At 46.9% G+C, this 23,320-nt stretch overlaps 1 protein-coding gene across 1 annotated transcript; it reads left to right on the plus strand.

Annotated features, from left to right (window-relative positions):
• The first annotated feature begins 2,715 nt into the window (after positions 1-2,715).
• Positions 2,716-23,003, plus strand: Osi17 (DUF1676 domain-containing protein Osi17). The gene is made up of 4 exons (XM_055076159.2): positions 2,716-4,043; positions 11,527-11,812; positions 17,527-17,779; positions 20,929-23,003. The coding sequence occupies exons 2-4, from the start codon at positions 11,554-11,556 to the stop codon at positions 21,095-21,097; spliced, it is 681 nt and encodes a 226-aa protein (XP_054932134.1). The 5' UTR covers positions 2,716-4,043; positions 11,527-11,553; the 3' UTR covers positions 21,098-23,003.
• The last annotated feature ends 317 nt before the right edge of the window (positions 23,004-23,320 follow it).

Raw genomic sequence — 23,320 nt, forward strand, 5'->3', positions numbered from 1 at the left:
TCCGCCTTCTGTCTGTTAATTTTCCCATTCTTAGTGAGGTTTGCTTGGGAACTCATGTACCAACTAGCTCATCAAGGCACGTTTTTGAATAATGCAGTGTCGCCGATAAGTAGGAACGAAATATGTGACGCCGGAGAGGGGATGACAGAGACTTTGGAGGGAGTATTCATCCTCCAGTGGTCTCAAAATGGGCTCAAGATGACGACTGCGACGACAATCGTGATGACAACGACGGCATTGATGGGTTTCGCTCGAGGCAGCTGGTTCTCAAGCCCCGTGCAGTAGAGCGCCTGGAGTCGCCCGCGCTTTCGAGTCACGGCTTTCGTCGAAAGCAATCATCGCGCTGCCAACACCGAGCACGCGTGGCGCGAACAAGAAGGGACGCAGCACGTTACCGCGGTTGGTTACACACTCGGCGTCGGCTAGCCTCGACCTTGTCACGCTTTCTCTCTCCGACGTCGCCCGAAGTCGTGAGGCAGCTTCGACGACGACGACTCGCTGAAAGGACGAATGCAAGGCCTCGACAAGGGCGTACGCACGTGTATCGCTCTTGGCCGTTCATTGACCCCGTATCGGACAACGTGATCTACTCTACGGGACGGAGCGTTGCACCGCGTAACACGTCACGTAAGCATTACCGAAAGCACGTTCGTGTTCAACCGTTCGCAAGAGAGCCAGTCGGTGGACCGAGTGTCTGCCGTGACAGCAGCGGAACGCTGTTTACGTATCGCGGTCAGTGACAGGAGTGTTTGCCTTGCGGCCGCTTCTGATGCCGAGCTGCATGCAGCAACCACGGTAATGCAAACGGGAGGAAAACAAGTTTGGCACGTGCGGGTTTCGATAGGTGCAGGCCAAGTTGGGCGGCTCTGGTTAGCAGAACGGTGCACTATCAAGTGGTTTCGCTCATGCGTGGCTCGGAGGCGCCTTCCTCACGGTGTGAGGGTCATGCGTCTGAGTGTCGTTCTTCCTCAGCCGGTCACTCTTGTGGAAGCAAAGGTTAATACTACGTTAAGCGTGGCCTCAGTCAGGAAAAGGTATTGTACGCGCTGCAAGACGTATATCTCTTCTATAGCGCCAAATAGTGAATGTTCGTGTGTTGAAGTTGGGTGATGCGTTTTGTTGTTGATCATGATTAATATTTAAATCTTGGGGTTAAGCGTTCCAAAAACATAAACGACACGATAATGAGGCAAGCCGCAGTTGGGAACACCAGATATGATTTCGATCAGCCGGAGTTCTTCAACGTGAACCTAATAGACGGTACACTGGCGTTTTTCACTTAGTCGTCACATAAATTTAAATACACATGGGGTTTTATGTGCCAAAACCACGATATGATTATGAGGCATGCCGTAGTGGGGCACTGCGGAATAATTTGGAACAGCTGGGGTTTTTTAATGTGCTGCTGAATTTAGGTACACGGGTTTTTCCCCATTTCGCCCCCATCAAATTGCGGCCGCCGCGGCCGGGATCTAATCCCGCGACCTCGTGCTTAGCAGCCCAACACCGTAGCCACAAAGCAACCACGACGGGTCCCATCGAAATGCGGCCACCGTGGCCAGGATTTGATCTCAATGCCAAAGCCACTACGCCATCATGGCGTAGTGGCTGATCATGGTTTAGATCATGGTTCTGCAGGCGTTTTAGCCTTATTTTCCTTTCTCTTTTCAGCTTGCTTACCAATTTGTCTTTCTTTTTCTTTCGTATTTGTTGTCATTTAGAGCGCCTTAACTTATCAAGTTAGAAGCAGGAAAGTGTGCATCTTAAAATGAAATCAGCTCACTCATTGGCGTGAGGCATCATATTTCATAGGCATATCTAAGTCCTAGTCAGTTGGTTTCTGCCCACATTCGTTGCGAGCACATTTTTATTAAACAGCGGTTTCGAAGTAAGGAGCCAGCTGTACGACACAATCTGCGCAATTAATATCGCTACCACGGCACTTGCGACTTTCGTAAATGAAATAGTGGCTTTGTTTTCTGCTCACAGTAAAACTTGAAAGAAAATGTCCTCAACCCCGTTGCTCAGTCTGCACCGCTGCCTTCAGCTAACGCGTACGGCACGAACACAGTCCCCTTATGCAGTTTTTTAGCAAATTCGCGTTGTGGAACGCTGTAATTGGCTCCACAAACGAGCGTTCCCAGCATCAGCATTTGGGCTATTTGATTATGCTTCCGTATGCTTTTGACCTGGCCTTTGATCGAAGCAGCGCATTCGGTACAGGAGACGCACTAGAGGAAGACAACACGCTACCACACTCCTATCTATGGGAAGTTTATCGTAGAGTTCACATGCACAGCCGGCACAGGCCCTGGTGGCAGAACATCCTAGTCACAATGACAAAAAAGCCAACAATTATACTACTTAAGGGTCTCGTCAGATAAATTTCGACTAGGACGTCCATTGATGAGGGAAAAGGACATGAATACGCGCTTGCGCGCGTACTATGCACATCTGTGCTGTATGTAATGTTTCTATTAGTCCTGCACTAAATTGGCCGCAAGGCCTGGATAAAATTGCAGTTTCATTGAGCAAAGCAGGCACCTATTTTTGCAACACGTGAAGGCCAATGCCTTTTTATGGCCTCTTTCGTTCAAGTCAATTTTGTTCTAATACACCGACCATTCTAACAAATATAAACGCGACTACAATTCTACTGCGAATAATAAAACATCGCTGTAAAACACAGGGACATTTCATGCTCCCCATGGAGAATTCAGGCTCCCCACGCACTGTGTGTGTGTGTGGAACGGGGGGAGTGTGTGCATGTTTTTTTTTTCTTCCTTTCCCTTTCCTTGGGTTTGATTCCTCTTTGTCATTCTTTTATAGCGCATCTCGTCTAATACCTGTTGCAAAGGTCCTACCTACTTCTTGTCGAGCATCGCATATGCCAGCTCTGGCACATACTTGGCTGTGTTCTTTTGACCTGGCTGGCGATTTCGATAGGGAAGGGTGGACGGGGAGGGCTCGTGTGCAACGTACATTGGGTGCACGTTACAGAACCCTGCATATTTGGTCGTATAGCTCTCCCCTACGTCGTCCCTCGGCTCTTTGAGCAACACGAGCGCACATATTCGCCGTCTCTATAGCCCCTTGGAGGCATAGCTCGCCCAGAGACACGCTGACTTCAACCCCGGGACAGCTCACTTCAAATGTTTGCCGCACCCGCCCTCTGAGAGACGGGTTACCGAGCCACCCGGGCAGCGCCTGCCGCGACCCTGGCCGAGTGAACTTGAGGAAGCGCGCGCTCGATGCGCGAGGGGGTAAGGGAGTCGATTTCCCGGCGGGCGAAAGGCGCCAAACTGGACCGCGTTGCCTCTTCTCGACTCGCGAAGGGAGGTGGGGGAGGGGGTTAGGTTTGGGCGGCGACGGCGGCACGTCGTCTCCGTTAAAGTGCGTGCGCATGCATTGCCTATGGGCAAGGTGAGCGGCGGTCACGACGACGCGATGCCGGCACGGCGCCCTCGCGGCTTCCGCGTCAGCTGTCGACGGGGTTGGGGGCGAGGAGGAGGTTTCTGCGGCGCTACTTGAGAGGGTGGACCGGATCCGACGGGGACGCCGCGCTTGTACTACAGCTCCTCGCTGGCCCCGAAGCAGCGGGTGCCATCCACTTCGAGTCATTCCCGGCCACACGATCCGACCCACGAAGAGCAGGCACCGTTACGCGGCAACTAATAAGTAAAAAAAAAAAAAAAAAAACGAACCACATGAAATGCAGGACACGCGATAAACATATATAAAAAACCTTGCTTGTAAGTCACGAAGTAATGAAAAGAGTAAAAATATGGAGAGGGGAGAGATTCCCCCACCCCGACGATGGGACGGCACCCCCCCACTTTGGGCATCGGCGGTACTCACTCGTACGAACCGGCGACTGACAGAAGCAGGAACAGTGCTCCGCTGCGTATCTGCATCCCAACGGTCTCTGTCCGCAAAGGAGTGCCAGTCACCTGAAGCCGCCGGGCTACTGCTGTCGCTCGTGCCCCCCGAAAACGTTGGCTTTGCGCTCCTCCTAGCAGGATCGAAAGTGCGGAGTACAATCGGTAGGTATGCCCTCAAGGACGTCTATTCCTTGTTGCTTAGCTCTTTATTCAGATTTTCTGCTATGGATGATCCTACAACAGAAGGATTTTCTGGACCTCAAACATAGCCAATGCTGCTGCATATTTTTTTAGGGAGAGGGCGGGGGGTGGCTTCTGGCATCAGGTTAGGTCTACAAAATTATTGGAGCGCCACAAACGATTAATTCTTCTAAACAATCAGTTTTATGTTATTATATATAAGCTTACGAAACATTTTCCTGCACCTGATTAATTAAGATGATTGCATCATGGTGCCAAAACGTCCTAAAATGTTCGCCTTGATAGACAGAGAGTTAAGAGGCTGGAGCAATTGGTTATAGTGTAGAGCACGTTATAAGTAATTCATGCAGTTCTAAATTCAGAAGTATGTGCAAGAATTCAGTAGGAGAAAAGGAACGTTCGTGCTGGGGTATCCCGTATTTTCACTGCTGCCTACTTGCCAAATTTTTCAGTACTACTTCAATGCAGGGATGAAGTGCGTAAAAACTGCCGCTCAACATGTTTTGTGCGCTACAAGCTTCGCGGGATAATGTCAAACAATTTCCTCCATTAGAGCCAACAACGGGTGTCGTGTGTGGAAAAAGTTCACCTAGTTCAAACTGGTACATAAGAAGTCGATCAATGAGTTAGCGGTAAGAGGGAAAATAGAGGAATTTCAGATCAAGCTACGGAACAGGTATTCGGCTTTAACTCAGGAAGAGTACCTTAGTGTTGAAGCAATGAACGACAATCTTGCGGGCATCATTAAGGAGTGTGCAATAGAAGTCGGTGGTAACTCCGCTAGACAGGATACCAGTAAGCTATCGCAGGAGACGAAATATCTGATTAAGAAACGCCAATGTATGAAAGCCTCTAACCCTACAGCTAGAATAGAAGTGGCAGAACTTTCGAAGTTAATCAACAAGCGTAAGACAGCTGACATAAGGAAGTATATTATGGATAGAATTGAACATGCTCTCAGGAACGGAGGAAGCCTAAAAGCAGTGAAGAAGAAACTAGGAATTGGGAAGAATCAGATGTATGCGTTAAGAGACAAAGCCGGCAATATCGTTACTAACATGGATGAGATAGTTCAAGTGGCTGAGGAGTTCTGTAGAGATTTATACAGTACCAGTGGCACCCACGACGATAATGGAAAAGAGAATAGTCTAGAGGAATTCGAAATCCCACAAGTAACGCCGGAAGAAGTAAAGAAAGCCTTGGGAGCTATGCAAAGGGGGAAGGCAGCTGGGGAGGATCAGGTAGCAGCAGATTTCTTGAAGGATGGTGGGCAGATTGTTCTAGAGAAACTGGCCACCCTGTATACGCAACGCCTCATGACCTCGAGCGTACGGAAATCTTGGAAGAACGCTAACATAATCCTAATCCATAAGAAAGGGGACGCCAAAGACTTGAAAAATTATAGACCAATAAGCTTACTGTCAGGTGCGTACAAATTATTTACTAAGGTAATCGCAAATAGAATCAGGAACACTTTAGACTTCTGTCAAGCAAAGGACCAGGCAGGATTCCGTAAAGGCTACTCAACAATAGACCATATTCACACTATCAATCCGGTGATAGCGTTCATTGATTACGAGAGAGCGTTTGATTCTGTCAAAACCTCAGCAGTCATGGATCCATTACGGAATCAGGGTGTAGACGAGCCGTATGTAAAAATACTGGAAGACATCTATAGCGGCTCCACAGCCACCGTAGTCCTCCATAAAGAAAGCAACAAAATCCCAGTAAAGAAAGGCGTCAGGCAGGGAGATACGATCTGTCCAATGCTATTCACAGCGTGTTTACAGGAGGTATTCAGAGACCTGGATTGGGAAGAACCGGGGATAAAAGTTAATGGAGAATACCTTAGTAACTTGCGATTCGCTGATGATATTGCCTTGCATTAGTAGCTCAGGGGACCAAATGCAATGCATGCTCACTGACATGAAGAGGCAAAGCAGAAGAGTCGGTCTAAAAATTAATCTGCAGAAATCTGCAGTAATGTTTAACAGTCTCGGAAGAGAACAGCAATTTACAATAGGTAGCGAGGCACTGGAAGTGGTAAGGGAATACATCTACTTAGGGCAGGTAGTGACGGCGGAACCGGATCATGAGACGGAAATAATCAGAATAAGAATGGGCTGGGGTGCATTTGGCAGGCATTCTCAGATCATGAACAGCAGCTTGCCATTATCCCTCAAGAGAAAAGTGTATAATAGCTGTGTCTTACCAGTACTCACCTACGGGGCAGAAACCTGGAGGCTTACAAAAAGGGTTCTACTTAAATTGAGGACGACACAACGAGCTATGGAAAGAAGAATGACGGGTGTAACGTTAAGGGATAAGAAAAGAGCAGATTGGGTGAGGGAACAAACGCGAGTTTATGACATCTTAGTTGAAATCAAGAAAAAGAATGGGCATGGGCAGGACATGTAATGAGCAGGGAAGATAACCGATGGTCATTAAGGGTTACGCACTGGATTCCAAGGAAAGGGAAGCGTAGCAGGGGGCAGCACAAAGTTAGGTGGGCGGATGAGATTAAGAAGTTTGCAGGGACGACATGGCCACAATTAGTACATGACCGGGGTTATTGGAGAAGTATGGGAGAGGCCTTTGCCCTGCAGTGGGTGTAACCAGGATGATGATGATGATGATGATGACGACGAGGCTGACACATTCCATCAATATAATCACAAATGGGGGAATCCAGCTTATCTCTCGGAGCCAAGAATTGCCATGTACTAGTTGCTTACCACCGATGTGCAGTGGACTATGGATGGTTTATCCATGAGCGTTGTCCAGAAAATCCAGAAAGTTTCAGGAAAAGCCATCGACCGCAGGAAAAAAGTGGCGTGAGCACGGCTGCTATTGATGAGTCATGTCCCTAAATGCAAATAGTAAAAAATGTTTTCAGGATGAGATGGAAGACACGGTGTTCTTTTGCTCAGAAGACACAGTGACTTCCGTGATTACCTTCATTATCTGCAACTTTTGTTAGGTGCAGGAAATGACCGAAAGAATGACCTGAAGGTGTCGCAAATTTCGCGTGCTCACCATTCAATGGCACCACAGGATGGCGCCACTAATATAGATTTTGTTTTGCATCGTTTTCTAGAACCGGAACTAGCGCATCTTCTAGCTCCCCGGCGTGCCACTCAAGCATATCCCGTCTGTGCCGGCTAACACGATTCAAGCGGTCTAAGGAAAAGAGCTACGCGATACGACGGTGAGACCAACGGTGAATCATAGGTCATGGCTTTTCCAAGACCCACGAAGGCAGCTTTGTGCCATTGACATCAATACGGCTTTGTGTGTGCGTGCGTCCCTATTTCAGGAGACAACGCTGACTCTTTATAAATTAAGACAGTAGCGCAACGCTAGGCTAGAATCATACTAAGTAACCTAACCTAGCCTAACAGAACGTAGGCAGCCAGAATGGTGCCGGCTAACACGATTCAATCCGTATAAAGAAAAGGGCTACGTGATACGACGATAAGACCAACGGTGTTTTGTTAGCAGTCGTCTCGCGCAAGCTGTTGCATGTATCTCTTTTATTGATTAGCCAATTAGTGACAATTATTTGTCTAAAATTATAGTTACTTGAATTTTTGCTGTATCTCAAACGTCAAATTCTGCATCGCATTCGAAAACATCCTGTTCAACTTTTGCCAACTTGCAAATCTAGCCCCGTTTTATTTTTTTCCGCGTTTCCATGTTGTGGTGCAAAACGCAAAGATTAATGCGAAGTGAAGGCGGGCGGTCGAGTTTGGCGCGCGCACTACAGCAGCACTCTGAAAAAGCGAATTAACGCCGCTCAATGGCGGACTTGATGACCACCAAAAGTTACAAGGCGACGGTGTAGCAATTAGCTGCTGCTATTACCAAGCAGCCCCTGCTTGCTTGCTTGCTGAATTGTCATCGTCAGCAATGGTCCATACCCCCTTAAGCAAGCATAAATTCAATGCTTCATCACCCTTATAATGCAGAGGCTACAAGCACTCAGCAAAATGAAGCGGACAGTGCATACATTCATTGTGATTACCCATACAAAGTACAGAAGAGCATACGTTTCAATAAAGAACAAGCTCCAAAAATGTATGATCATCAGCAATGGTTCATGCCCACGTGAGCAAGAAAAAATACCATGTCTTATACCCCCGTAAGCAATCGCTCATACCCCCGTAAGGCAGAGCCCACAAGCGCATAACAATCAAGGCTTCAAGCACTCCGCCAACTTGCAAAAATGAGTTTGACATCTTGGGTCCAAATAGAACGCGTATCACATATTAAGCTCACAAGAACAGATACTGCACTTTGACCCGTGTCCGCCATGTCTACGTTCGCACTGCCCTCTTTTTGTCGGCGTTCCAAGCGTTTGCGTATCTCCTTTCCTTCCGCTCCTCCGTGGTGGCGGTCCCGTCAAGACGTCATGCGTGTCTAGTTTCCTCCGGTTCCTCGGGGCGGCGGTCCCGTCGTCTATGCGCATATACATAAAAATCACGATGATTTGTTCAAAATTCCGTGTCACCTCTCTATCGTGTGTAAAAAAGCTTCGCTGATCATCCACCTTCACAGAGTGGAATGGCTCAGTACTTTTTATTTATTTATTTATTTATTTATTTATTTATTTATTTATTTATTTATTTATTTATTTATGTTGGTTTGGTCGTAATTGCTTTCGCCGCCCTAAGCTTGTGTGCAATGCTGTGTGCCTGACGCGGCTTCCGGTTCGTAGCAGCATCCAGCAGTAGCGCCATTGACATGTCACTATTTCGCGGTCACCAAGTCAGTGATTGAGCGGTGTTGATTCTTCGAAGCCCCTTCTGGAGATTGCTGCTTGCGCGAGCGCGAAGCGTGCCCGCCCACCCTCACATCGCGTTCATTTTTGCTTTTGCGCCACAACCTTAAAACGCTGGTAAAATAACTGGAGGGAAATGCAGCGAGTTGGAAACTGTTGAAGATGATGTTTTCGAATATAATGCACGTTTTCACATTCGAGCTTACGCAATTAGGCAAGTAATTATATACTTAGACAATTAATTTTCCCTGATTAGTTAATCAACGACAACGAAAAAATTCACCTACGAGCGCAAGGCAACTGCTAATAAAACACCGTTGGTCCCATCACATCATTTCAGAGCCTTAAAATACAAAAAACAAGACTAGGCCCTCCGTAGTTGGGGCGCCAGGTCTCTCACTGACTATAATGATTCTTCTGATTATCCAATAACCCTGAGCGACAGTTCCTGAACACACAAGCAAACATGTTCTTCAAGGTAGCAGCATCAATAAATTGGCCACGCATCCGTCCTTCGGAGATGATTGGTGACGTTAATGCAAATCTTGGCATGGTCGGGTTATTGGCGATGATATATTTTATATGCTATGATTCCCTTCATTTATAAATTTCTCTCTTGATAGATAGATAGATAGATAGATAGATAGATAGATAGATAGATAGATAGATAGATAGATAGATAGATAGATAGATAGATAGATAGATAGATAGATAGATAGATAGATAGATAGATAGATAGATAGATAGATAGATAGATAGATAGATAGATAGATAGATAGATAGATAGATAGATAGATAGATAGATAGATAGATAGATAGATAGATAGATAGATAGATAGATAGATAGATAGATAGATAGATAGATAGATAGATAGATAGATAGATAGATAGAATGTTCTACCCACTAGACCATGAATCACCCATTGACCTAAATTGCCGTGAAAGGAAAACGGCCAGATCCTCACTCAGACAGACGGATAGACAGACACAAAAGCATATATGATATCTATCTGCGGAGGTCAATAACGGTGTTCGTTTTCGTTGTACGTGAGAATGCGCTGCGAACTTTGGGCAAACTTACGGAACTTGGGGGCATGAAGGTCCGCTTATATATTCCTCTGGAGAGCGACTGGTGACACCACTACTGGTGTGATCTACGACGTGGACGTCTCCATGTCCAGCGCTTACTCGCCTATTCTAGTGAAGTCAGCCATTGATGGCTTCGCCATAAATCACGTGTCTCTACTCGGCGAATCCCGCTGTGTGAAGGTAGTTTTAAAGGGCCAATCCCTTCCCTCACACACCGAGGTGGGCGACTTTAGACACCCCGTACGACTTTTTATCCGAAGGCCACTCTAATGCCGCAATTATATGAGGCTGGGGCACGTAAGTGCAGTGTGCGAGAACACGAGAGTTTGCTGGCACTACGCACACCACCACGCTGTAGATTCCTGTGTAGCCACCGTCCTCAAATGCCCCAATTGCATTGGGTCCCATGATGCTACGTCAAAGGACTGTCTCAAAATGAAGCAGGAACGGGAGGTCCTGAAGCAGATGGCGAGAGACCATTCATCTCTTCGGGAAGCTGTTGCGGCCGTTAGAAAGCGACGCTCCCGACGCCGTCGGGCTTCAAAGAACACAAGTGCCTCCTTGAAGAACGCGCCACAACCGACAACTCCTCCTCCTCTGGCACCTAGGCTTGGCGGAGCCAACGCTAAGGTCGTGCCGCACAACAGCAATACTGAAGCTTGTCCCGCGCTACTAAAGCGGCAGCCCCCATCACAACTTAAGCCACCGCCGAAGAAACAGCCGGGGCCACAGCCAATGGCAAAGCTGAAGCCACAGTTGAAGCCACAGCCGGAGCCGCAGCTGGAGCCGCAGCCGAAGCCACAACCGGAACCACGACCGATGCCAGAGCCGATGCCACAGCCGGTGCCACAGCCAGTGCCACAGCCGGAGCCACAGTCACCTCAAAGGATACAGCGCACGGTGGTAGAGTCCACAGCACCGACTCCTGGTAAATCGTCCGAAGAAGAACAGCAAGGGGTTGTGATGCTTCTGTCCCTCATAAATACCCTTCGTGTGCTTTTCAGCAAGTTGCATACTCCGTCAGCGTGAAGTGCAGTGCAACTATTGGATGCTCTTAATCTAGTGCTTGCAACTCTCGAGTAAGCCCCATAGCTCGCCCACAGCCTCCTATTCGCGCAATGACCACTGGCCCTTTGGTCGTCCCAGATGCGATCACCGTACATCACCAACTATGGAACTCCACTTTGGTGTCACGGTGCTTCACTGCACACAGTCATCACTTCCTTCCTCTTTTATTCTTTCTGTTCCCCTTTCCATCAACCCCAGTGTAGGGTAGCAAACCGGACGCTCGTCTGGTTGACCTCCCTGCCTTTCCTCGCCTTGTTATATCTCTCTCTCTCATCACTGCAAAACCATTTCGCATTTATCATGTCCGCGTCTCCCCCTGACTTCCTGTCAAAATCGACCGCGGAACTAAAGTAACATTGTAATGGAATATCTTATTTTATGTTGGCACCGCGCTAGGTTGTCTGCCGAAAAGCGCATGGTGCGCATAGCTTATCAGGCCACCGGCTTTGAACTTTTTAGATGGCGTACTTCATTTTTGCTTTCCTCATACGCTCCTTCCCTTCGCAGCCAGACGTGAGGCACGAGAGTGACGCCATGCGACTCAGCCTGACCGTGGCGTTCCTGGCGGTGGCGCTCTGCAGCTGCCTGCTGGTGGGAGGAACCTCCCCGGCCTTGACGCGCCGCCAGCAGAACCAGCCGTCGCACGACACCCTGTGGCAGAGCCTGACGCGCTACTCGCCCATCGCGCTCGCCCTCTCGCTCATGGCGCTGCCACTGCTGCCGCTGGTCTTCACGGGACCCGCTACCCTTGCAGGCACCGGGCACGCCATCAACGCGCTCAACCTCAACCCGGGTGAGTTAACTAGCAGCGTTAATTTCAAAACCTGCCGTGTCTCGATTCAAAGGAACAGAGCCAAAACAACGCTCTATTGTCCTGACAGACAATCTCATTAAATGGGGAATAATCTAAAGAGGGGTAATGCAGCGAGCTGAAGTGACTTTACCCTGCACCTGCACCGGAAACGTAACCAACGGACACGGCTGCTGTTTCTAAAGGGGCTAATATATTCTGGGAGAACCGGCCTGTGCCCGTCAGCTCAAGATGCTCGACACTAAGTGGTCTCGGTCGCCTCCTGTCTCGGCGTTGTCACCTGATGCTCGCACGTAAGCTGCACGTCTGTCAGCCGTCAATGTGATGGCACGCTTGATCCGGCAATGTTTTGCGGATACATTTGCTTCACACTTGTAGTGTGCGGTGACTTCTTGGTACGCGGAAAGCTGAACTGCTTCCGCTGCATAAAACCCCCAAAAGGCCTACCTTACTATTTCTGATATGCGCTAAATCGGTTGATACGGCAAAAAATTCTGATTTCAGCACGAAAATTTAAACGCAAAGCCCACTGAAGGGTCCCATTGATACGCTAGAGGGAAGCTTCGGTCGCGGTTAGTTCACAAAACCAATCACTCATTATTTCAACGCGATATTAAATAACCTAAAGCCCAGCAACATTTTATGGAAATTCTCGTAAGCATGTGTTGGCCATGGAGTGAAATAATATTATTAGGTCGTTTAAATTTTTCTTGATGGCGAGTAACGTTGGAATTGTCTGAGAGTAAATTAGATGTATCCGAAAATTACGCTTCTCCAGGCTTCTCTAAAAATCAATAGAGCCGCTCCTACAGCGAGAATAGAAGAGAGAGGGTACACGAAGCACGAGGAGTGACGCCGCATGTTCTGACACCACCTCATCGCGATGTCATGCATTTTAACGACTTATGCTTGGATCAAATTAACCGTTTACTGATAACGAAGCACCACAGCAGTTCATTATAAGAGAACCAGGGAGTCTGCTTAGGTAGTATCGAGGACTGTACCTGTGCCAGAAAGGCCCAAATACGAGAAAATACCTTGAAATCTGCGACATCAAAACGCACGGCTCTGAGGTAATGTCGCGGAATTGAAAAAAAAAAATGTTTGGCATTTGTTTTATTTTCACTAATAAACACTGTAATCTACGTCGTTATTCACTTTTAAGGTTGTAAATTATTTTACAGCGAACACCATTTTTGCGCCAACTTATAAAAATAAATTTTCCAGAGCTTACTTTAACACTTTCAACTCAGTTAGCGCTGTTGTTTAGTGTTCCTTTAAGTTTGCCAAACTTAACTGAGTTCGTCCATACCAACTCGTGTATTCAAGATCCTACAACAAGGCAAGTTTCGGTGAGGCTTCACTTGACCGAAAGCGAGAAAGAGACCATTCGAGTAGAGAAAAAAAAGAACTGTAGCGCGATCTTTGCTGCAACGACATTAGAAAGCTTTAGCGAAGCCTGACGAGTGATCCACGATCACCGGTTGTGCGTCGAGGCAGTTTGCGTGTCAGTTGGGGTAGATGCGCGTAGATAATGTCCGAGAAACTAATGCCATGAAGCGGCGGTACTCTCATTGCGATTGCATAACGAGCGGTACTCAGCCTTTCCGACGTTCCGGCTTTGAAGCACTTCCTTTGGTGGTCTGCGATACAACGCTGGTGGATAAGTTAATTTTTTTATCCTCGGGGAAAACCGTGCATTGCGAAGGGCCAGCAACACGGGCAGTCCTCACGCAGCAGTTGTCCGTGAACTTGGTCATACAGATTCGTTCCGTTTCTTAATATGCCAGTCACTATTTTTGCAAGCAACTACAGCACACGTCTTCCCACTACAGCTCCACATCTTGCAGCATGAATGAAGCACAGTGCGTTAGCGAACACCCTCTTGCATTTCCGGCAGCTGATCGCACAGAACAGGGAAGTAGTGCTAATGGTTTTGTATTCGCGCGCTTTCGCTGAGGCAATGTTCGGCGCGCCGTCCAAAGCGCCATCTCGTTTCTCCGGAGCAAACTCCTCCGTGAAAAGGGTCTATAGTACCAGGAGGCTCAACTCTGTTCTACATAATCGAAATAATGATAATTTCTACATACAACTTGAACATCTAATGTTGGCTCACCGCCCCTAAGCACAGCGACCTCTTCATCAAATTGTGCATAATATTTCGCGAATTCTTTGACAGCTGCGTAGACGTTTCACATTGTGTGTCCGCGCGAAATTGTGTTCTCATTTTCTTAATTTAGGCGTAGCATGTGAGCAATGCAGTGCATAAACTTCGACATTGGATGGCGATAATGTTGTTGCCTTTGGGGTGGATAAACACAAAGATTGCGTATTATGAAAGTAAACATAACTGCACGCACCGCCATTAGTTGTAAAGCATTTAGTTCCCCGCTTCACTAAATATTTGCCTCATAGATTCGATCTAGTGCGTTGAATTTCCATAACTCACTTCTCTCTTTCTCTCTCTCTCTCTTTCTTGCGATCCCAAAAAGCATATAGGGCAATGCGGACTGTTCAAGCGGATTACATGAAATATAGAACGTCCTTATGTAACCAGTCGCAATCTACAGGAGGCTAAATAAAGAAGATTCACTAATTACCCTTTTATTAATTATCTTTAGGACACATGTTCTAATTGTGTTATAGCCGAGCACTAATGAAATCTTATTTGCTTAGCAGATATTATAAGCCCAATGCCACTTTTTAGATATCTGTCCACACCATTTGTTATTAAATGTATGGCGCCCCAGCTACAGACGCCCCAACCTGCTCTACGCGGCACGCTTTCGGCAAAATTTTATATGGAACACCAACTTATTTCGTAGCACATTTTATGCCAAGCATTTAGAAAGTGAACTTGTATTAAGCAAACATGACTTCATCACTACTCAGTTTCAATTTCTCAATTTCCACATGTGTTCTGAAGATAATAATTCGGAAGTGAGTTAGTAAATTGGTAATTAGCCAGCAGGGCAGGGCGATTGTTTATGAAGATGATTTGCGCTTCACCCACAAATGTATTTGAAAACGTAGACCAGCGCTATCTGTCATAGGTAATTTTTGTTTTAAATCTGCGTGAAGAAAAAGAAAACAAGCCGGGAAAAGAAACCGTTGTTATAACCAGCGTGCGCGGAGCTGCATTTGTTAATGGCAGTAATAGTAGAGCGGTAGGTATTCCTAAGGCGCTCTGTCTATAAGTTGTGTCTAGAATGAGCCAGTTCGCAAGGCCATCGCGCTTATGCGAGTGTTGCGGTTGCGCTTTAACATGTAGCTTATTGTAGCATCGGTTAGAAAAGGAGTTATCTATACAGCCCTAAGGCTGGATAGGTGTCCTAACGAAATCAGCGCCGGTGCGCCTTATTGTACTATGAAAATGTCCGTCCTAATATATTTCATTTGCCCAGAAACTCTTTAATATGAGGAGTTGCTAAACTATAGACTATTTGTGCATTTCAATGTCTGCCATCTTTTGGACGTGTGTATCTATGGGTTAGACAGTAATAATACATATTAGTTATTAAACATAAGTTAGTCCTAAGGTAAACACAACAGCGCAGATTTCTTTCCGGGTCGTTAAGGCTGTTACAATTAGGTTTAGTTGAAAACACAAAAAGCAGCTGCATTGGCGGTGCTTTCGTGAAGTTACCAAACTCTATTAGTGTTCGAACTGGTTACAGTGTTATCCAAGACAACAACCTCCCTTTTGGGACTGTAGATTCATAATCTTATGCTTTATTTTATGTTTCATCGGAGTGGCCGCAGTATTCTGTTGGCCTTTTTCGGGGTTGACTGAATAGACGGATTCACTTGCAGCAATGAATGGCCACGCGTATACCGCGGGTCGCCAAGTATGAAAGCCTAGCACAACGTCACCATCATCGTCATCCTATTTCATGTTCCCTGCAGGACGAAGGCCATTATCATCGATCTCTAAATACAATTGTCTTGCGCAATTCAACGCCATCCTGTGAATAAGAAGTTTCGTTTCACCGCACCTGCTAATTCTCTGCCACATTCAACTGCACACCAGGTGTCTCTCAAAGTTGACACAAAAATCCGCAGCTCTTCATTTTTTTTTTCTAATTGGACGGCTCAGTCATCTCATTACTTATACAGCTCGACCTTATCAGACTGGTGGGGCCAACTGAAAGTGAATTCGTACGCAATGTTTTATACAACTATGCATAAAAAAAGGCCGAGTTACACGTCCTTTCGTTTTATGTTCCAACGCCAAAGGTTGCAAAAAAATAATATTAATGGTGTATGTGGTGATATGTATTTATAATGTGTTTAAGTATGAGCACAATGCACGAGACTGACGTAGTGGCCGCGTCGCGGTAAAAGCTTGTTCTCCCTGCGTGGAGGAAGCCTAACCGACTCTGCAGGCATTTTCACTAAAGTTGTTCTCTCTCTCTCTCTCAAGTATAAGAAACAGTCCTCGTTGTTTGACTTCATGTGCGTTCGCTTTATCCCGTACTTTGTCGCAATAATTCTCCAGAAATCTGTCAACCACAGAGCAGAAAAGCTAGTAGTTTAAGCATCGTCTAAGAGATTGAGGTCGCGACTGAGCATTTTGCTTCTCGCTTGCAAAATTTTATAAACTCTTTGTCATACGTACTTTCATTGAATCTCTTTAAGCGTCGAAAGTGTGTGTAGTCAGCTTTACGAAAGCAGGATGGCCAGCTTAAATGCTCCCCACTGCTATACAGGGAAACTCGCGCTTCCAATTTAGGAGAAATCAGGCCGGAGGAAACCACACACGCTGCTGCATATTTGGCCGCACGCGGCTTCCCCGTCATATCGCGTTCTGGCTATGCATATATTGTACCTCGCTAAGATCTATTCATGTGATGTTTTGGATCCTCTCGTACATTTCCTTTTTGCCTTCATTTTAATTCGAGGGCATTGCGTGCGCGCTTCACCCAGTGCGGGGCTATCTAACAGAAATAACGGGCCGATACCGAAGGCGGTGCAGTCTAACACAGCGTCTCGAAGTGCTAGCTGACACGAGAGAAGACTGTGAGAAAGTGGCACGTGACACACGCGCCAGAAGTTTCAAAGGGCGACTTTCGCGCGAGAGAAGCATGCGTGCGATTGCGGCCTAGTGGTTGGAGCATTAGGCTGCTGTGGTGGAAGGCAAGAGATCAGATCCCACCAACTGTGACGCGTTCCTTTATAGCATTATTGGCCGACTTCGCCCGCTTTGGAGGCATCTAACAGAAAACTTTGAGGTGTCGTTGTACTAGAGTGCTTCACGGTATGCGCGAAATAGCGAGCTGTAAGAGCTGGCGAAGAATAGAAACGTCAAGTTTATGAGTGAGCAAGTTCTTCTGTGACGCACTCACGCGTAGCTGTAGAAACATCACAATTAAGTATGCCATATCGCTTACCCATACAGTTAGTGGCGTTTAGTTCTGACCTTTATATTTCTCTGGAGGAGGCGGGACGGGACTTTTTTGTCAATTGACTTTATTTTGGGTGTATTGTATAGCCGGCCTTCCGGTGGCTTAGTTTCTCCATTACTTCATAACTTAGTAAGCAGCAAGCACATCGCATTAATTTTATTTCTTGTATTCTATGATACCAATATGTCTACTTCATCGCAACTCGTTCGATAGAGCTCGCAGTAAGTACTATATGTTAGCTTCGATAACCCTATGTACAATTTTCCCCCCGGGTTCTGCACCCCAATGCAGGCATGCTGATGAAGCGTTCGGCAGAATCCTCGCAACTGTCTCCGTCTAAGTCTGCCGCAGCCGGCCACCCGGCCGCGAGTCTGTTCAGCAGCGCTCCGGCGATGGTGGCCCTCCTGACGCGCTTCGACGAAGTGCTCCAGAAGTACGACGTCACCGAGCCCGACTGCAGGCTGCGGCTCGCCTGCGAGCTGCACCGGGACGGGCTCAGCCCGCAGGCTGCAACCATCGCCGACAGGCTGGTGCGCCTCTTCGGGTGAGTGAGTACACGTGCCTGAAGAGACGATGTTGAAGGCACACTAAACGAGAAACGGCAAGTTACACTGAGCCAGCAGATAACGTTTCTATGCTCCGTTTGCGGCGTAGCACTGCGCAAGTAGGGCGGTAGTTACGCTCCGCCCATTTCCCAGTGCAGTTGCTTTTTTTCCGTCTGCGACCGCCCCTATATAGTACAACTGGTTGAGAAGAGCTTACGTCTAATCACGTATTACTTCTACGCTTTCGTGCTTTCTGTGTTCGACCTACTATGATCTTTTTTTTTTCGCGAGCACAAGCACAGGAGTGTGGCCACTGGTCGCGGATACGTGTCACTCCGCTCCTGCGGTGCTAAACAATTTCAAAAGCGTGGACGAATTCAGTGTAATATTTACGCAACATTCTGCGAGACGAATGGCCATCAAATTTAATTTTATATGTAATCGCATGACACATGGCTATGTCTTTCATTCACATGTGAGGCACTATTTTTTGGTCGCGGAGGCGAACAGGGAGGGCAGTCTTTCCACCGCTTCGTAACGTCGCCTGCTATGTATGAAAGCGAGCGCCCTTTTATTCAAAGCGGTGTCTTCATATGTCGGTAAATACGCGAGAAAGAAAGACCGATGGCGACACATCCTTGGGTAGTTTGCGCACCAGCTTTTCGTGACACCACGCATTCTGATGGCGTCTCCTCCTATCTACAATTTGTTGTACATCCATAAGGAAGGAAAGCGCCTCATTCAAAATGAAGCGAAGGCTTCACCCAGGAAGCTTTTAGAACACTTCCTGGCGCTGAAATGGTCCAAGTACTGAAAGCGTAAATTTTGAGATTTGTGACGTCACACCGATGTGGTTCGTCATGCTTTCGGCGAAAAGGTCGAAAATAAATGTTTTGCCATCATCCATACCATGCAGTAAGTACGTCATATGTTGCGACATAACAGACAGTTTTAGAATAGCGTTTGTCACCTTACGTACGTCAAACGTAAGCACTTTTGCAGTAGGTTACTGTGCGAGTCCACCCCCCCTCCCCCCCGTAGAGTTTCTCCCCATATGTACTAGAGGGGAATCTGGCGCTGCTGTGCCGTGGTATGCATGGGAATGCCGGTATATTGTGACTTCGGATTGGCATCGTTCTCGGAGAGCCAGCCAGACCCCGTTCGGTCTGTAACAATGATTCATATTCTACTAAAACTGCACGTAAAAAGATGTTTTAGCTTTATTATTATACAAAGACATGGTCTGTTTAACTATGAGAACTTTTTTATTGCATGTATAATATTATATGATACGCAAAAAGTATCAGCGGCCCGCTAAAGTTGGACGACAGACAACAAGATTCGCACTCACTTTGAAACAGTTTGTCCTCTGTTATTGATTTTCATCCCTTCGTCATGCATTGCAGGTGAGTAAAGATGCAATCTGCGTGAATGGAAACATTTTATGAACATTTTACTTTAAGAACGCGTTATTTGTGTAGCCGTATCCACGTTTTAGACGAAGCGTCTTACAACACCAGTCAACACAAGCCTCGCAGACATATACCGTCATTCTCATGACGGCACGGCACCCCTTAAGAAACTCCCATAGACGGTGGCGCCAGATTTCCCTCTAGGTGTTATCGTGGGAAACTCTATGCCCCCCCTCCTCTTTCAAGTCTTTTAGTTTACCGAATGGAACGCAACCGTAAAGAAGACGTTATAAAACAAGGCGCCGTCTGAAGCCTCGTGCGAAACGTATCCAAGCCGAGGCGATCCGTTAGCAACCATCCTGCTGCTGCTATGCGGATGCGTTTCGTTAGGCCTACGGGAGCCAGAATCTCCGAACGACCTCAGAAAAGGGATGCGCTATCCGCTCATAACTAACCTTTCAGGTGAGTTTAGACAAAGTGAAAGCTCATTACAATAGTTACTGGTGATCAACACGAGTAAGAGCGTAGCCAATTCGAGAGTTCACGCTGAAGCGAGAGTCATGCGTGCCGCCATGTTGGACAACGCTATTTCTTAGCGTCCGTAAACATTACAAACGTTGAACTCGCAAAATAACGTACGTTATCATAGCGCACGTAAACCACAGAAACCCAATAACGCTCGGAACATGCGCAGTGAGGGCGACGCCATTTCTTTACATGCGTAACGCATTTACGTTTCGTTGCAAACGCTATTCTAAAGCTGTCTAATATTATTATACGGAAAGTTATCATCCAATTGCACGCCGCCTAACTATGCAGGGTGTCCCAGCTAATGGTAGCCAAGTTGTTAAATGTTAAACTGTTGCAAGATACGATATTAAGACCTACGGTGTTCGTTCGTCAGTTGTCTTCACCACCAAAATAATTTTCGCATGATAACTACTTGGCTAATTACCGAATATTACAGCGAAGCTGTATATGGCTAGGCGATTCGTCCGTCTGTCCATCCGTCTCCCGGTCGCCTGTACGCCGAAAACTCCTCAACTCCATGCGCATGCGCGAAGAAAGAAGAGCTAGAGAAACAGAGGTGCGTGATTAGCCAACACAACCTAGACAGCACAAGGCCTGTTTAGTACGATCCATGACATCAGACTACCTGGCCCAAAGTTGCCGTTGACAAGGCTGGCGCGATGAAAGCGGTGACGTCAAAATCCCTGTTGCCTACTCTGTAGCATCCCCATTAGATTTTATGGCAGTCGGGCCAGGTAACAAGACGTCATGGATCGAAATGAATAGGCCTTTTGCCATCAAGGTGGTGTTGGACTAGCTGCGCCAGTATTGAGGTTGTTGCTCTCCGTCGCATCCTAGCGCATGCGCAGCAATTTCTTTCCGGCTCCGAAATAGGTAGGCCACGCGTCATACGCACACCTTAGGAGTACCTATATTATATTTTCCTCCGACACCGGCTTGTCATGCATAGAAATAAGGTTAGGATAAATGAAAGGGGACGAACGTGAGAGAAATCGTTTCGGCCACTTTCATTAATTGATATTTTAGTATATCTATATTTCATTTAATAACACCAATTTTTCCTATGCCTTCTCTGGCTCGATTGCTCCTTTTTTTACTTGGTATATTTGTTATGCCTCGCACCCTCTTATTCGTCGCGTTTTGTTGCTGTTGTATTAAACTTTTCGTTTTTTTCGTCCCCACTCTCCTGCGGCAAAATAACGCAGTGTGGAGCAACGAATCGAGCGGTCCAGCTTCGGCCCGGGGACAAAGACAGCGGTCCGCGAACTCCTGAAGGCGGCCCGCCACGGCCTCGGTCGGAAGGACTGCGCGCGCATCTACGCGCGCTGTCCGTACGCCCCTCGGGAGATGCTGAAGAGCCGAGTGCAGGGCTAGCCAACAACGACCTGGAAAGACCAGCGCTATCGCAACATCCCCTTCACCGCCATCATCGTCGTCAATCACGGACCCGTGGCGAGGGCCACTTTCCCGCACACTGGCTCAGAGTGGATTGGAGCCCAACGACCACTTTGATCGCAACGTGCCTTAACCGTCGTGCTCGCTCAGTGGCTATGACGTGCTGCCACAAAGCATGAGGTCGCGGGTTTTATACCACAACCTTTTGATGCCGGCTAAATGAAAAAAATTATCATGTACGCGTAGATTTAGCTGCACGAAAACGAGGCCTAAAGAGTCGCGGATAGCAAGGAGAATGCCACAACGGTATATTTCGGAGCTTGTGTGCTGCCCAGACGAATTAAGTGCGAGCAAACACTTATCCATTGGCTCAGTGTGCCCCACATGGGCACGCTACAGCACGCAGCGCCGCACGTGCGAAAAGTCAGAAGTCGAGCAACAAGAGAAAAGAAAAAAGAAATGCTGATCGCAAGGTCGTGAGTGTAGTTGCCCACCGCCGCTGCTGCCGTTCGAATGGGTGGAATGGAAGAACGCTTGTCCACTCAGATTTCACAGGGGGCCGAAATCGTTCCCGAGCCTTCCACTACAATCCCTGTGCAATTGCGGGATGTGAAACCCCGTTTATTGATCAATTTCTTTTTTTAAATGTAGGTGCAGATGACAGGGAAATGTGCCCGATACGTCGGGGCTCAACTTTTGCTTTGCAGCTCGCCGTCAAAGGCAACCAGAGTTGTGTGCCGTTGGCAACGGTTGAATGATAGCTATTTATTATGAGCAGATACACTGATTCTATTTTTTTATAGCAATGACGTAAGCTGCGTTACGGATTTCGGCACCAGTTTCGCGGAAGTCACATGAAAAACATGGTTTTTCGCGTTAGAAAGGCAAGTACATTGCAAGTACTCGCAAGGACATTGATAAATCCTCCATATACTTGGGTAATTCTGACCTTCTCTAGATTTCATTCACTGCGTAAGGATAATTCGCTCCACAAAGCCACATCTGCGCACTCAGTGCAGTTCATTCAATTTCTACTTGCTGGTCATTTCTTTTATTCTCATGATATGAACACATTTTCTTAAGCACAGCGACAAACGGATCATTCACTTCTGCGTAATGCCAAGAGGCCTGATCGTTAACTGGTCCGAAGTCGCATCCTCGGCCCAATGAACTCCTAAAGTAAATCGCTTCGCAAGCACTATATCGTGTGTAATGGTCTTACAAAGAAATTATGTCGCGTAAGTTTCTTGAGGTTCCGAACTGCGTATATTCCGTGTAACTCTCAAAAAAGCCGCAAAGCTTATATCAACTGCATCCTTCTGAGTTACTCGATCGGATGAAAAAAAAAATGATTTCACCAGTCAAATAAGCTTAAATGCCCTTAATAGTCAGATGCGGAATGCATCTGAATGCATTCCCTGATTTATATTTCGTTTTTTGCTTCTATGACAGAAGGGCCAGATAAATACACGATATCTTTTACAATGGTTTCCTTCTTCAGCAAAGAAAAATCTGCGTGGAGAAATGGCCGAACTTTCCATGTTCTTGTAATCGTAAGCCAATCATTTCATCACGCTTTATGGGTCATATGCGCAAGGACGCATTATTTATTTTGGGTTTGCCACTGCTGGCTTTATCAGTGGGATCTCGAGAAATTTTCGGAAGGTGCATGTTTGGGTATGGAAGGACGCAGCAGTATCTCTTCGAATCTTTCAGGCTGGTTCCTGAAGGAGACTTAAGAGTCACTACATTATCGCCACAAGCACTCGCGGTGTTTTTTATATAAAACCTCACATGACATATCTGTTTTGTTTCGTCGTCATACATGCAATAGAATGCGCGAAGGCTGCTTCGCGCGAATATTAAACTGACTTTTCATGCTTGCCTTGAGTCCTGCTTTATTTCGGATGGCATGTGGTGATGTGAAGCAGAGTTCCCGGAGGCCTTCTGATATACTAAGGTAAGAGCACTCCGACCAGTCACTGATAAATTTGACACGTTGTACGATTTCATGCTTCAGAGCGCTCAGATATATATACTCCTTTGTAGCCAGGGTTCCATCACCAAAACAGGTCATGCTATATAAACTACATAACTACACATAAACTACTGTGATACGCTACGTTACTGTAACTTGTGAGCGACAAAAAGAATATTTAGGTACGCATATAGGGTGGTTTTTATAGAACGTAGCCCATTCTT

Source organism: Dermacentor andersoni, chromosome 2, assembly GCF_023375885.2.
Source record: "Dermacentor andersoni chromosome 2, qqDerAnde1_hic_scaffold, whole genome shotgun sequence".
Taxonomy (NCBI): Eukaryota; Metazoa; Arthropoda; class Arachnida; order Ixodida; family Ixodidae; genus Dermacentor; species Dermacentor andersoni.

Bases quoted from the DNA above. Each gene is read 5' to 3' on its own strand.
- Osi17 (XM_055076159.2), top strand. From the start codon at position 11,554: ATGCGACTCAGCCTGACCGTGGCGTTCCTGGCGGTGGCGCTCTGCAGC. The intron at 11,813-17,526 runs GTGAGTTAACTA...ACCCCAATGCAG, and splicing joins CGCGCTCAACCTCAACCCGG to GCATGCTGATGAAGCGTTCG. The intron at 17,780-20,928 runs GTGAGTGAGTAC...AAAATAACGCAG, and splicing joins AGGCTGGTGCGCCTCTTCGG to TGTGGAGCAACGAATCGAGC.